Source organism: Meriones unguiculatus, chromosome 15 (genome assembly GCF_030254825.1).
Source record: "Meriones unguiculatus strain TT.TT164.6M chromosome 15, Bangor_MerUng_6.1, whole genome shotgun sequence".
In the NCBI taxonomy this organism is placed as follows: Eukaryota; Metazoa; Chordata; class Mammalia; order Rodentia; family Muridae; genus Meriones; species Meriones unguiculatus.
Genome location: NC_083362.1, coordinates 46,705,563 through 46,717,808, shown reverse-complemented (window position 1 = coordinate 46,717,808; position 12,246 = coordinate 46,705,563). Strand labels below are relative to the sequence as shown.

General features: G+C 46.5%; 1 protein-coding gene across 4 annotated transcripts in view; it reads right to left on the bottom strand.

Moving 5' to 3' along the window:
* Positions 1-12,246, bottom strand: part of Cflar (CASP8 and FADD like apoptosis regulator) — a 64,912-nt gene that overhangs the window by 32,357 nt on the left and 20,309 nt on the right. For all 4 annotated transcript variants that reach the window (XR_002476963.2, XM_021652178.2, XM_060368405.1 and 1 more), the window contains exons 4-8: positions 10,561-10,666; positions 8,835-8,970; positions 7,683-7,765; positions 4,314-4,368; positions 31-80 (exon numbers count right to left, since the gene is read on the bottom strand). Coding sequence is in view for 3 of the 4 variants with exons in the window: in XM_021652178.2 (XP_021507853.1) it covers positions 31-80; positions 4,314-4,368; positions 7,683-7,765; positions 8,835-8,970; positions 10,561-10,666 (430 nt within the window). In the remaining variant the exon portion in view is untranslated. The remainder of the gene's footprint in view (positions 1-30; positions 81-4,313; positions 4,369-7,682; positions 7,766-8,834; positions 8,971-10,560; positions 10,667-12,246) is intronic.

The window sequence follows — 12,246 nt, the reverse complement described above, 5'->3', positions numbered from 1 at the left end:
CACTACCAAATCAGAGAATTTATTCTTTACCGGAGGCAGAAACACTCCTGATTCCTGAATGGATGTCTTCACTGGTTTTCCTGGGGGATAAGAGAGAGAATCATTTACAAAGCAGAACTAAACCACACCCATGCTAGCCAAGTTCTTTCTATCATGACTGTTTTCTTTGTCCTTCTGGTTTTCTTTACTGTTCTTCCTCCAGCTAGACTCAGCCTAAAGTTCTAACCTCGAATGGAAAAGCCTGACCCAAAGGAAAACTCAAGAGGCCTGATACTCCAAGACTATGTAGAAAAAACACGATGAGCAAGTGAAAGCAGGCCCTTTACCCTCCTCAAGGAGACCACTAGGTGACTGGAGAGTTTTTAACCTGATAAGGAGAATTTAAAAATGTCACTTCATTATACTGATGGCTTTCCTACATGAGCCAAAACTAAGGGCAACATCTAAAGAAACCAGCTTGGGCGCGTGCGGGAGAGGGGGGCTGATGTATGTGTGCTATGTACAGAACAGATGGTCAATGTTTTCATAGTTCAGTGATGCTGGGAGATGAGAAAATAAAATGTCAGCAGCGAGACAGAGCTCAGCAAGCCTGGAGAGTGCTGATGAGCCCACAGCAAACTCGGCTCCACAACAATGACTCACTTAGCCTGCCCAAGTGTGGGAAGCACTGGGCTTTGAAGGCACCACAAGAGGGCTGGCTTATACCTTGGCACTGAGGAGCTGTCATCCTGTTATCTCATTTAGTGTCCAGCCCAAGACTGCTGCAAAGTGAGAAGTGATGTCTAAAGATAAGGAAGGAAAAAGAAAACCTCACCAGTGTCTGTTAAGACTCGGGGGAAATGAATTGGGTTGCTTGGTTTTGTTTTGAGTCTGGTCTTGCTTCAGAGGTAGTCTCTTGATATGTAGCACACACATCAAGCTGGCCTCACACTTGCTCTCCTGCTTCAGCTCATGGATGCTAGGATCATAATCCTGTGCTACCATACTCAGCTTTGAACCAGTCTCTCCCTCTCCTTCTCCCTCTCCTTCTCCTTCACCTTCTCGCTCTCCCCCTGCCTCTTCCTCTCCATCTCCCTTTCTCTGTGTGTGAGTGTGAGCATTGGTGCATCCACATGCAGGTGCAAGGCACCCCTGCTTTCACATGTGGAGGTCAGACGCTGATGTCAAGTGTCTTTCTTAATCACCTTTTATCTTATTTATTACAGCATCTCTCACGGAACCCAAAGCTTAACTCACAGAGGCTGGCTGGCCAGCAAGCCCCAGGGATCCTCCTGTCTCTGTTCCCCCAGTGCTGGGATTACAGGCACGCACCACTGCAGCTGGCTTTTGTATGTGGGTGCCAGAGATTGAACTCAGATCCTCATGCTTATGTAGAAAGCATGTCACCAACTGACCCATCTCCCCCGACCGACCCTGAGACAGGCTTTCTAAAGGGTGCTAGCAATATCCTTTAAGATAAATTGTGCAATTATTCTTTAAGATAAGTTTGGTTGGTTGGTTTTGGTTTTGCTGTGGGTTTATGGGGTTTTGTTTGTTTGTTTGGTTGGTTGGTTTGCCATGACAGGGTTTCCCTGTGTAGCCCTGGCTGTCCTGGAACTCACTCTGTAGACCAAGCTGGCCTCCAACTCAGAGATCCACCTGCCTCTGTCTGCTGGAGTTAAAGGTGTGCTCCACCACTAACTGGAACTTTTAGAAGTTTTTTAAAAAAAATAATAAAGCATTAATTTAAAAAATGTATGACAAAGACATCTGTTGCCTGACTGCTCACAGTGGTCCAGGCTGGGAAAAAGTCACAAGCATGAAACTGGTTAAGTCAATTATGATACATGTGATTGCATACTCTACCATGTTTAAAAGGCTAAGAGTAGTTGCTATGCATTTGACATAACTATGCAACACATTTACTTTAAAATGGATGATTAAATAACATATACCTAATATAGACTAACATGTACAGACCTTTTTCTTGTCATTGTTCCATAAAGGATTAAGTATAAAAACTATAGCAATCCCATCGCACTGAGCATCGTAAATAAGCCAGAGATGGCTTAAGTGAGGAAGGGAATGTGGTCAGGTCATACGCAAACACCACACCTTTCTGTAGAAAAGACACGAGCATTTGTAGATTGTAGAGCCCACGTGCGCCCTGGAGCAAAGCACCTGTAGACACTGAGGGACAAGTGTGTGTTTTCTAGGTAAAGGCCGAGGGGTTTAAATCAAGCGCTGGAGAGGTTGTAGCTCAGTGGGCGAGCACTTGACCAGCATGTATGGGGTTCTAGGCCGAACCCCCAACAGCTGAACAGGAACACAAGCATGTAAATCAAATACCAGCCGGGCGTGGTGGCCCAGGCTTGCATTTCCAGCACTGTACTGGAGGGTGGTTGGCAGAGGCCTCTCTGAGCTATGCAATGAGACCCTTTCTAGCAAAAATTAACAGTGGAACAAACCAATCCAAGCATGAACTGCGGCTACCTCTGCTGTATGAAACCAGGAGGGAATTTTACTTGATTTTCTTCTGTTATAACAATCACTGTTCACTTTAACAGCAAAGAAACCCCGCAAGATAGGCTGCTCACGGCATTCTGGTTACTTCCCAGCCTGCTTTCCCCTTGGCAAGTACTCAGACTATATTCCCTGTGGCAGGGACACGCGTATCTCAGTGGCTTGGCATCTCGGCTGAAGATTTGGGAGCCTGATAAAACGTGGTCACCACGACCATCATGACCTTTCTGTAGGAACCAGTTGGAAGTTCAAACCGGCTTGAATCCACTATCTTAAGCTTCTTAGTTGAAAGCCAATTTAAAGGAATGCCTTCCCTTCCATGAGTGAGTCAAGTCCTGGTCAAAGCAGAGAGGTGGCTCTCCTAACAGAGCCAGCAGGGGCTAGGAGGCTCAAGGCACACCAGACCAACCTGTGATAGGATCACAGAGGAAAAAACCCATCTGTTTTACGCTCCTAAGCAAGCCTTCAGGGTGCTAACTCTTCCACCTCACCAGGGTTTTAAGAAACAGGCTGTCGCTTCAGGAATTAATTCCGTTCTCAACAGTTTTCACTGGAGAGAGGAACGTTGGGTAGGGGAGCGGCAGGCGTGAGCGGCACCATCTGGCTAGCCGGGTAAAATGGTTCTCAGCTTCCAGGAGCACCTGCAGGCAACACACGCGGCACCCACACGGCTTCCCTTCCGTCAGGGCGCTGCCTCGCTCAAAGCGCTCGGGCTCCCCTCTCACGTCCGTGCCCCTTTACCGCGCACACAGCTGATTCGAAAGGCCCCTAGGGAGCACTGGAGCCCTCCATGTTCCATAGGGGCCTGCTCAGGTTGGCTTGAAACGCAAGCTACCTCACCAGCGTAAGGCTGAGTCCTGACACTTTCGAAAAGCCTCAGTTCAACAACAACAACAAAAACCTTTTATTTTATTTTATTTTATGTTATGTGATAAGCCAGGGGAATGGTGGTACATCCCTGTAATCCCAGAGCTCAGAAGACTGAAGCAGGAGGACTTGAGTTTGAGATTAGTCTGGGCTACCTCATAAATACCAGCCCAGCCAGGGATACACAGCAAGGTTCTGGCCCCCCTCATAGAAACATAAGAATAAATATGCAAATAAGTAAGTGTAATATTTTAGGTAATGCATGAGCTCAAACGCTGCTGTTTTAATTGAGACCATGCAGATTGAAATGAACAGTCTTTAAATTGCCATTTCTTTTCTGTCTTCTCCGGAGTGCCCAGATCAGCCCTTCTTCTGGCTGCTAGAAGTTCGGTTTCAGGTACCTTATTACCGTGGTTGGATTAACGTTTACCATAGTCTGGTTATAGCTGCGTTTCAGATGTACAAATGTCACTTCGCTCACAAACCCAGGCGAGGTAATGCCTGAGGATGTTGGTGCTCCTCAGATTTAGATGAGCTAAGCCACAGTAACTGTGTCAGTGAGTACATAAAATGTGTTTACTGCTCCTTGAGAGCTTTATTAAAATACGTGACTAAAAGAAATAGCCAGCTCTAAAATAAAACTTCTCTTTCCTTTTCTTTCTGTTTCTTGTTTTTAGAGGACAGGGTCTCAGTATGTTGCTAAGGAGGCTGGTCTTGAACTCCTGGGACCAGGAGATCTTTCTAGTTCAACCTCTCAAGCAGCTAGGTCAATAAGCTTGGACCACCACACACAGTAATGTGTCATTTTTTTTCCCCCAGTGCTGTAGATCAAACCCAGGGCCTCATTCACACTAGGCAGGTGCCCTATCACTGAACTATACCTCAGCATCTTGTACTGAAGTTAAACATTTATAAAGAATAGAGAAAAGAAATTGATGGCTTACTTTGAATGCCAAGGTGTTCCACAAATCTTTGTTCTTTACTTCTCCCATTCTGGAGCTTCAAATATAAAAAAGAAGGTCATATTGTGTTAGTTTCTTCAGAAGCTCACTATGTTACACCTCTTTAAATAGCTCAATATTTTTACACAGGAGGGGGAAAAAATAAAAATATCACCTTCACGGTTACCTAAAAACGAACTGCAGGGACTGTTAACTCCATAGATACCATATTCTATTGTGGGAAATCAAGTCACTCTCCCAGTAAGCAATGAAAACACTATGAAGGTGGAACTATATTTAAACTGCATACTACACTGCTTCAAAACAGCTGTGAGCCAGCGGTTGTAGTACAGCACGGGTGTCAGCAAGGCCCCTCCAAACCTAGAATTTGCTGGGACCTGAGACTGACGCTCGGTCTATTTCTTTAACACAGGGTCAAAGCACAGCATGGCGACCGTGAGTTTTAGGCTGTACACCTCTGGCTGCGAATCCTGCCTCTGTCAGTTCACACCTATGTAGCCTTGAACCAGTCACTTTACCCCTCCAGCTGCTTCTTCAGAGGCAAAAGTGAGGATGAGAATGGAATAAAACCTACCACGTGTACGGGAGTTTTGTTTTCTATTGCAGATGAGTGTTTTGCATGCCTGTGTGTGCCTGTGTGCATGCCTGGTGTCCATGGAGATCAGAAGAGGCACCGGACCCTCTGGAACTAGAGTTATAGACAGTTGTGGGCCATGGTGTGGGCGCTGAGAATCGAACCTGGGCTCTAAAACACCCAACATAGAGTAGCGTGCATAGAAGCACTTAATAAATGTCTATTCCCAAAGCCCTGGGTCCAACCAGTAGCCCCACCAAATAAACAAGTAACGTCCGATTATGGTTTTTTCAAAAGTGATCTCTGAGCTACAAGATCAGCGATGCGTGGGTACGAAGCACCCCTCAAAGACCGAACTGATCCTTTTCTCCTCTCAGAGGCCGGGACCTCCGTAAGGTGTCCGCACACCCTGACCGCTCATATTTCAATAGCAGCTGACCTCTTTAGCTAACCCCACCAAAGAAAGACATACACTATCCCGTTACACTGCATTCTGCGGGTGCGTCGGCGTGTAAACTGAAAGAAGACAGGCAAGCGAGGGCTCCTCTCGACCCAGGAACAATCGTGACTTAGAGCCGGGTAACTGTCACCCCGCCCCAAACAGACGCACGTTCACTTTTCCATGCTAACGAAAAGGCATCAAAATCACAACTAGACTCTCAAAGCATCCCAGTGCAGTCAGATGACTTGTTTGATTTCGCCACGCCTCAGATTTTTGTATCGGGTAATTCCATTGTAATTTCTGAAGCACTCATGTAGCCTTATATGAGTCAAAATTTAACCCAGTTATATGCGTAGTTCCTAAATCTCGTGAGAGAGTTACCAGTGCTTGCTCACTAAATGAGAGATTAGGTCACGTGCCAGGTACAGCAGAGGGATTCTGGCTACGGGGATGGCGAAGATGCTTAGCCGTGCTTGCACAACAGAAACACAGTAGTGAAGCTACAGACGGACGGAGTTTAACCAAGAGCGATATTGTGGGCAATAAACAGGCAGTGGGTGAAAGAGCTCAGGAAACCCGGAAGGACTGTACTGTAACTTAGTGTCTGCGGCTAGAAGGATAAATGAAAGCTGGACATAAGGAAGACACGACCACAGTTTACAGATGTAACAGGACACGGAAAGAGCACAGCCCAGGCCTGGCCTGCAGGAGGTGGGCGTGGACAGGCACTGTGCCTTCTTTCGCTGAGGGAGTAGGTGGGGCAGTACAGTCCTTACGAGCCTTTCAGCTTTTCAAACCTATTGCTCAGTGCTAGCTCCTAGCACTAGTGTTCTCCCAGAAACTGCTGATAAAACAGGAGCGATGTTTCCATGATACACATTTATAGAAGTGTTTGTAATTCAACCACAAGGCTCTGGTCTAAGTGCCCACCTCAAAGTCCACATAACTTCAGCTGCGGTTAGGTTAATATTCTACCACTGTTCTTCTCCCGATAAAACATTAGCCAGGGGTCAAGCCTAAGATGATTTGTGCTCATTGGAACACAGCCATAAAGACCATGAGAAATTTAGAAAAAGGAATCTTTTGTTACATCACTCAATAAAAGTTTGCCAATTTTTAAATTATTAAGACACACTCAGTAAAAAGGCAAATGGGAGATTGGAGAGACGGCTCAGAGGTTAAGGGTGCTGACTGCTCTTTTGGAGGAGCTGGGTTCAATTCCCAGCACCCACATTGTGGGTCACAACTGCCTGTAACTCCAGTTCTAGGGGATCTGATGCCCTGAACACACATGATGCATATAAATTTATGTAGTCACAAATGCATACACATAAATAAAAAATAAGAAAAATATTTTTATTTCTTTTAAAAATAACATGCACAAAGAGGTCAAGAACCAGGGTATTTATTTTGTAACACGTTTCTGGTAACAAAAGAATGGAGGCAATCTATACATCAGCAAGAAAAAAATAAGTAAATTTTGTTACATGTAGAAAATGGAAGCCATGAGCCCTCCTGGCAGGGCATGCCTGTGTCAGCACTTAGGAGACTGAAGCAAAAGGAGGGTCATTACAAGTTCAAGGTCCATCTGGGCTACATAATGAAGTCCAGGCCACCCTGAGTGAGATCATGCCTCAAAAGAAAATAAGAGGCGGGGGGCAGGGGCACTCATTCAAAATAATACAAATAACAATTAAATAAAGACAATCTCACATGAACCAGATAGAACAATTTCATAAAAGTCTGTGCTCACAAAAGTAGGTGTGCTATGCTACCACTTGTACAAAAGAAGACACTCTGTGTGGGTAGACTACCTCTGCGTGGTTTTAGAAGAAACTGGTCAAGAATAGTTGCCCTAGCAGAAAGGAACTGGGACATGAGTATTATGGGGTAGGAAGAAAACTTAACTTTGAAATCTCTTCAGGGACATTTAATTTTTTTTCTGTTTCTATGTACACCTTATCTGTTTTTATTTTAAAAGTTCAACCTTCAAAGAAACAAAAAAGTGAAAAAATATTCAATTGTATAAATAGACACATTCACTAATGCGAATAGGAATGAGATTGAAAACATCCCAAAATGTTGACAGTAGCCGTACCTAAGCAATAGATACATGAATTATTTTCTTGTCATCTATCTCTTAAAATTCTCCAAATATATTATTGAACATCGCTACTAAGGTTTAAAATCCTAGGAAGCTGTACACATTCATCATCAAGTACATGTCTGTCATAATTCGTTCAGCTAGTACGACACATGAAATGAGATGTCTAACGTTCATTACATGTCTGAAACTGATTCATGCTGGTACTCCGTACACTGGCTCCAGACTCACCCTTGAATTATATAAAGACTCCTTGATACTCAAGTTTGGGAGAGAAGCCTGGAGAGAATTCATATTCGACTCTGTTCCTTGACCTGGGGAGACAGAGAAAGGGGCTAAGAGTCATACATTATCAAATGAATTTTCAACAGTGCCTCAGGCCTGGGCAACTGTCACCAACCTGCACCACCTGAACTCAAAACACCAGCTAGATGACTCTTCTGCCATCAGTAAGAATGACTGGAAAAGGGCTGGAGGGCTGATTCCAGAGGTAAAAGCACTTGCCACCAAGTCTGGCAACCTAAGTTCAATCCCCGGAACCCACGTGGTAAAAGAAATATCTTGGTTTTTTCAAGACAAGGTTTCCCTGTGTTGTCTTGTCTGTCCTGGATTCACTCTGTAGACCAGGCTGGCCTCAAACTCACAGAGATCTGCCTGTTTATGCCTCCCTGAGTGCTGGGATTACAGTGTGCCACCGTGCCTGGCTTATAAACATACTCTAAAATTAAAAGGCAAACTGAATGCCATTCCTGTCATTCAGAACGAGGGCAGGCTGCCCTGTAACTCAGCGGGCCTCAGTCATGATCTTTATGCCATGACCCGATGGTAACAGTGACCTGCTAAGAGAATCCAAGCTGAGGCTGAGGCTGGGGCTGGGGCTGGGGCGGAAAGGAGAGGTGGTGTAAAGGAGAAGGCTGAGCCCCTTTATTAAAGAAGGAAATCAAAAGAGACCTTTCCCATGCCTCTGAATGAAACACAGCACACGTGTAGGGCGGCGATCAGACCCAGCGACACCACCCACAGATGGATGGGCATCATCAGGGCCCTCCCGGCACCAGACAGGGTTCAACCTACAATCAAGGTCCTGAACGTTTATGGCCTCTCTGCCTGTGAAGAACAGAGATCCACACACCTTGTAGAGCCCAGAATGTTAAGAAATGCTTGGTGGCAGTTTTCAGAGGGAGGAGATTGGCCAATGGAATTGGGACGTTGGGATATTGATGGCTATAGAGGAACATGACCCTCTTGACATAGGCTATGGGGAGGGCTGGGATGCTTGGGGGCTGTTTCAAGCATGCATGCAACCAATGCAGCCTCACTGGCCATTCCTGCCATGCCCAGAGTAAAGTACGGAAGACCCCAGAGAAGCTGAAACTCTCTTACCGGCCTGAGTGTACTTCTGGATTTTTGTCTTCAGGTCCATTCTGTGGATGTTCTTCAGGCACTTTTCTAATAGAGTCAGCTGATCCGAAGCAATCAGACTCAGTTTCTCCAGTTCAACCACCAGATCCAAGAAACTCTAAGAGAGCCATCAACAAGAAACACATGTGAGTGGAGCTGAACGGTCCCTGGGGGAAACTCTAGGCCATCTGGTCATAACAGCAGGAAAAGGTGACAAGATGAGACCTTCCCATGACCCTTGTTGATCCCAATCCAGACAGCTCCACCCAGCCCAGAACAAATAACCCTCCTGAATTTGAGTCAAAGAGCTAGGGTCGGGGGAGGCTGAAGCACCACCTCAGGTGGTGGACTGTTTGCCCAGCATGAACGATGCCCGGGTTGATCCCCAGCACCACATAAACCAGATGTGCTGGTGAACATCTGTAATCCCGGCACTCAGGAGATAGAGGCAGGAAGACCAGAAGTTTTAAGATCATCCCAGAAGTTTCAAGGCCATCTTCTGCTACACAGTGAGGCCAGCCTGGACTACAGGATAGTGTGTGAGTGTGAGTGTGTGTGTGTTTAGAGGAGTGGTGCTCATCCTTTGGCCATAAACCTGTCCCGGGACAGAGAGACACAAGGGCTGTTTTTCTTCAACATGGAGTCATTAATGATCAGGCCTAAGAATAAGCTCTTCCTGAGATAATACTCTTATAAAAACCAAGACTGGCATCATACTAAATGCAGTATGCACCCCCAGAGTGGGGGTGGGGCGGGGTGCTGAAAAGAGAATGTGGCTAAGGGAAAGATTGATATAAGAAATCCTCATAGTGCCGTTTGAAAGTTCTTCAACTGCTTTCATCAACGCTCAGCGTTCCAGATCATTCTGACTGACAAGGTGGCTACGAGGAGGCACAGGACTCTCCTACTCACTGAAACCACCAGCATCATTAAAGAACTATATTTTGAAAGCAAGCATTGCTTTGGATTTTATTTTGCTCACATTTAACACCTGGCCACTTAACTGTTATTTTACAAAGACAGTAAGCATAATTAATTATATATAAATGACAGGAGTTGATTAGAGAGCGGCCTCCCAGCCCCCCAAGACCCCTGTTTTCATTTTCTTCCTCATTCTGCATTTGCTGTGGGGACATGCCTGAGGAAACTCCCAGAGGCAGAGGAGCCACCCGAAAGACTGTCAACACCAGGGATGTAGTTCCCCTTGCCTCACCCACAGGTTAGGCAAGCCAGGTGGGGTTGTCAGGAAGCACTCCTCAGCAATCCCAACAGCTCTAACCCCCACGCCTGCCACTTCCCAGATAGATGAGTCAGAAGGAGCGACACCTCCCACACTCCCCCAAACCACCTCCAGGGGCTGCTGAGGGCGAGCAAGAGGAGCGGGCCAGCAGGCCTCTCGGGGCTCTACTCCACACAAGCAGAAGAGAGCGGCCACATCAGAGAACTGACACAAGCCAGGCCTGTGGATTTTGCAGATATCAGGACCAAATCAAAGCATAAAAGAAAACACCCAAGGCCAGGAGACAGCAGTAACCTATTTTCTTCTGAATTAAAAACCGGATCTCTTGCTACTGATGTGATGGAAAACCACCTCAGATGTGTGGGAACACTCTCCTCTTTCATACCACGAGGAGCAAAGCCCTACTTCCGGTGGCTTTTTGAAACAGGACCCCCACACACACCAAAAAACCCCAAAAGGACAGCTCACCTTGTCCTTGGCCACCTTGCCTCGGCCTGTGTAATCTCTTGTAAGGAAGACTAATGAGGACACATCAGATTTATCCAGACTCTCACCAATTTCCATCATCAGCACCCTGCAAACCACAAAAGTTTCTTTAGTAAACCCAGACAGAAGCTCAGAGCCCACGCTTCCCTTAGGGTAACCATCCCCTGGACTGCGCCCTGACTCCATCAAACAGGGGGCTTTGCCACTTCCCCAGGGGGTTATAAGAAAAATTCAAAAAGAAGACTGATCCTCTTCCACTCGTTCGTTTGGTTTGGTTTTCAGAGACAGGCTCTTGCTGTGTAGCTCTGGCTAGCTATACAGTAGCTGTCACTGTGCAGACAGATCGGCTTCCAGCCTGCCTCACCCACCTGCCTCTGCCTCCCAGGTGCGCGCACTACCCCACCTGGCCCTCCATTGGCTTGCACTAGGACACAGTACTTCCCCCTTTTAACTAACAGCTCTGAGAACAACTGGGAAAGCAGAGACTTCCCTGAAAAAAAACCCCTAGGTCTCCACAAGTAATAGTGAAATGAAACAAATGAGTCATGGGAAAGAGATTTAGAGTAGCCTTGTCCTCTGTGTGACAAGCTCTGGGTGATACTGCTCTGAGTCTCAGGGTTCTAAAACGAGTATCTTCAATTTACAAAGAGTGAAGTGTCCGCCATGGGGCTTCTGACCACAAATGTTTAGTCTAGAAAGCCAGAACGAGGTTGCCTCTGTTCTGGCCGGAGCAGCCATGAGTGACACTTTATCAGGACTCCTTGGATGCCTTATGGCACTGTGTGGAAGGCTGTTTTCCCAGGCAGACTCTCATATTCTTAGGGATGTGAGTCTTCAGTTCTTTCCTGCCCCAAGCTTAGCTGGACCCCTGGCCTGTGCTGATAGGAGGCCTGCTGAAAACATGGACGAATGGGTCAATCGCTTCACCCCAACTGCCAGCCTCTTCCAGAGGGCCTGATGTTCCATTCCTACTCACTGCACCTGAACCTAGTGTCTGAGACCCGGTCAGTATCCCCCAGATGTGTGAGATCACTGACATCAGGCAATGGCTGAATGAACAGGTGAAAAATTAGCAAGAGTAACAATAACCCCAAGCATCTTCCATGTGCCACTTGGTACACTACCCGAAGAGACGCATGAACTTGTGAAGCGACGTGATGGTTTGTGGTACTGGGATTCAACCTAGAACTTTACACAGCCCAAGCAAGCATCTACCGCTGAGCTCCAGCAAACATCCCCACACCCGCTCTGCCTTTTCAGCAGGGTCTTCTTCAGACTGGCCTTGAACTCACAGTCTTCCTGCCTCAGTCTCCTAAGTAGCTGGGGTTGTGGGTCTCTGTCACCAGGTGTAGCTGGTTGAGCTCTATTGTTCTTTACTTTGTAAGGCTAGAAACTGACTCAGCTTGTATGGGCTGTGACCAGTACGTCAGGTTTAACAGAGGCCTTCCAACCCCAGCTTCAACACTTTCCAAAGCCCATGCTGCCTTCAGCTCTTTTCAGAAGTTTTGATAATAGACACCATCTCCAAATACATATTACACAACCAGGTGAGCTAGCAGTCTGGAGGAACAGGAAGCAATTTAAAGAAACAAGGTCACTTTGTTGCCTCAGAAAACTCAGTCCTTCCAGGGACTCCTGCATGGGGAGCAGCTCGGAGGCTTTGGACTT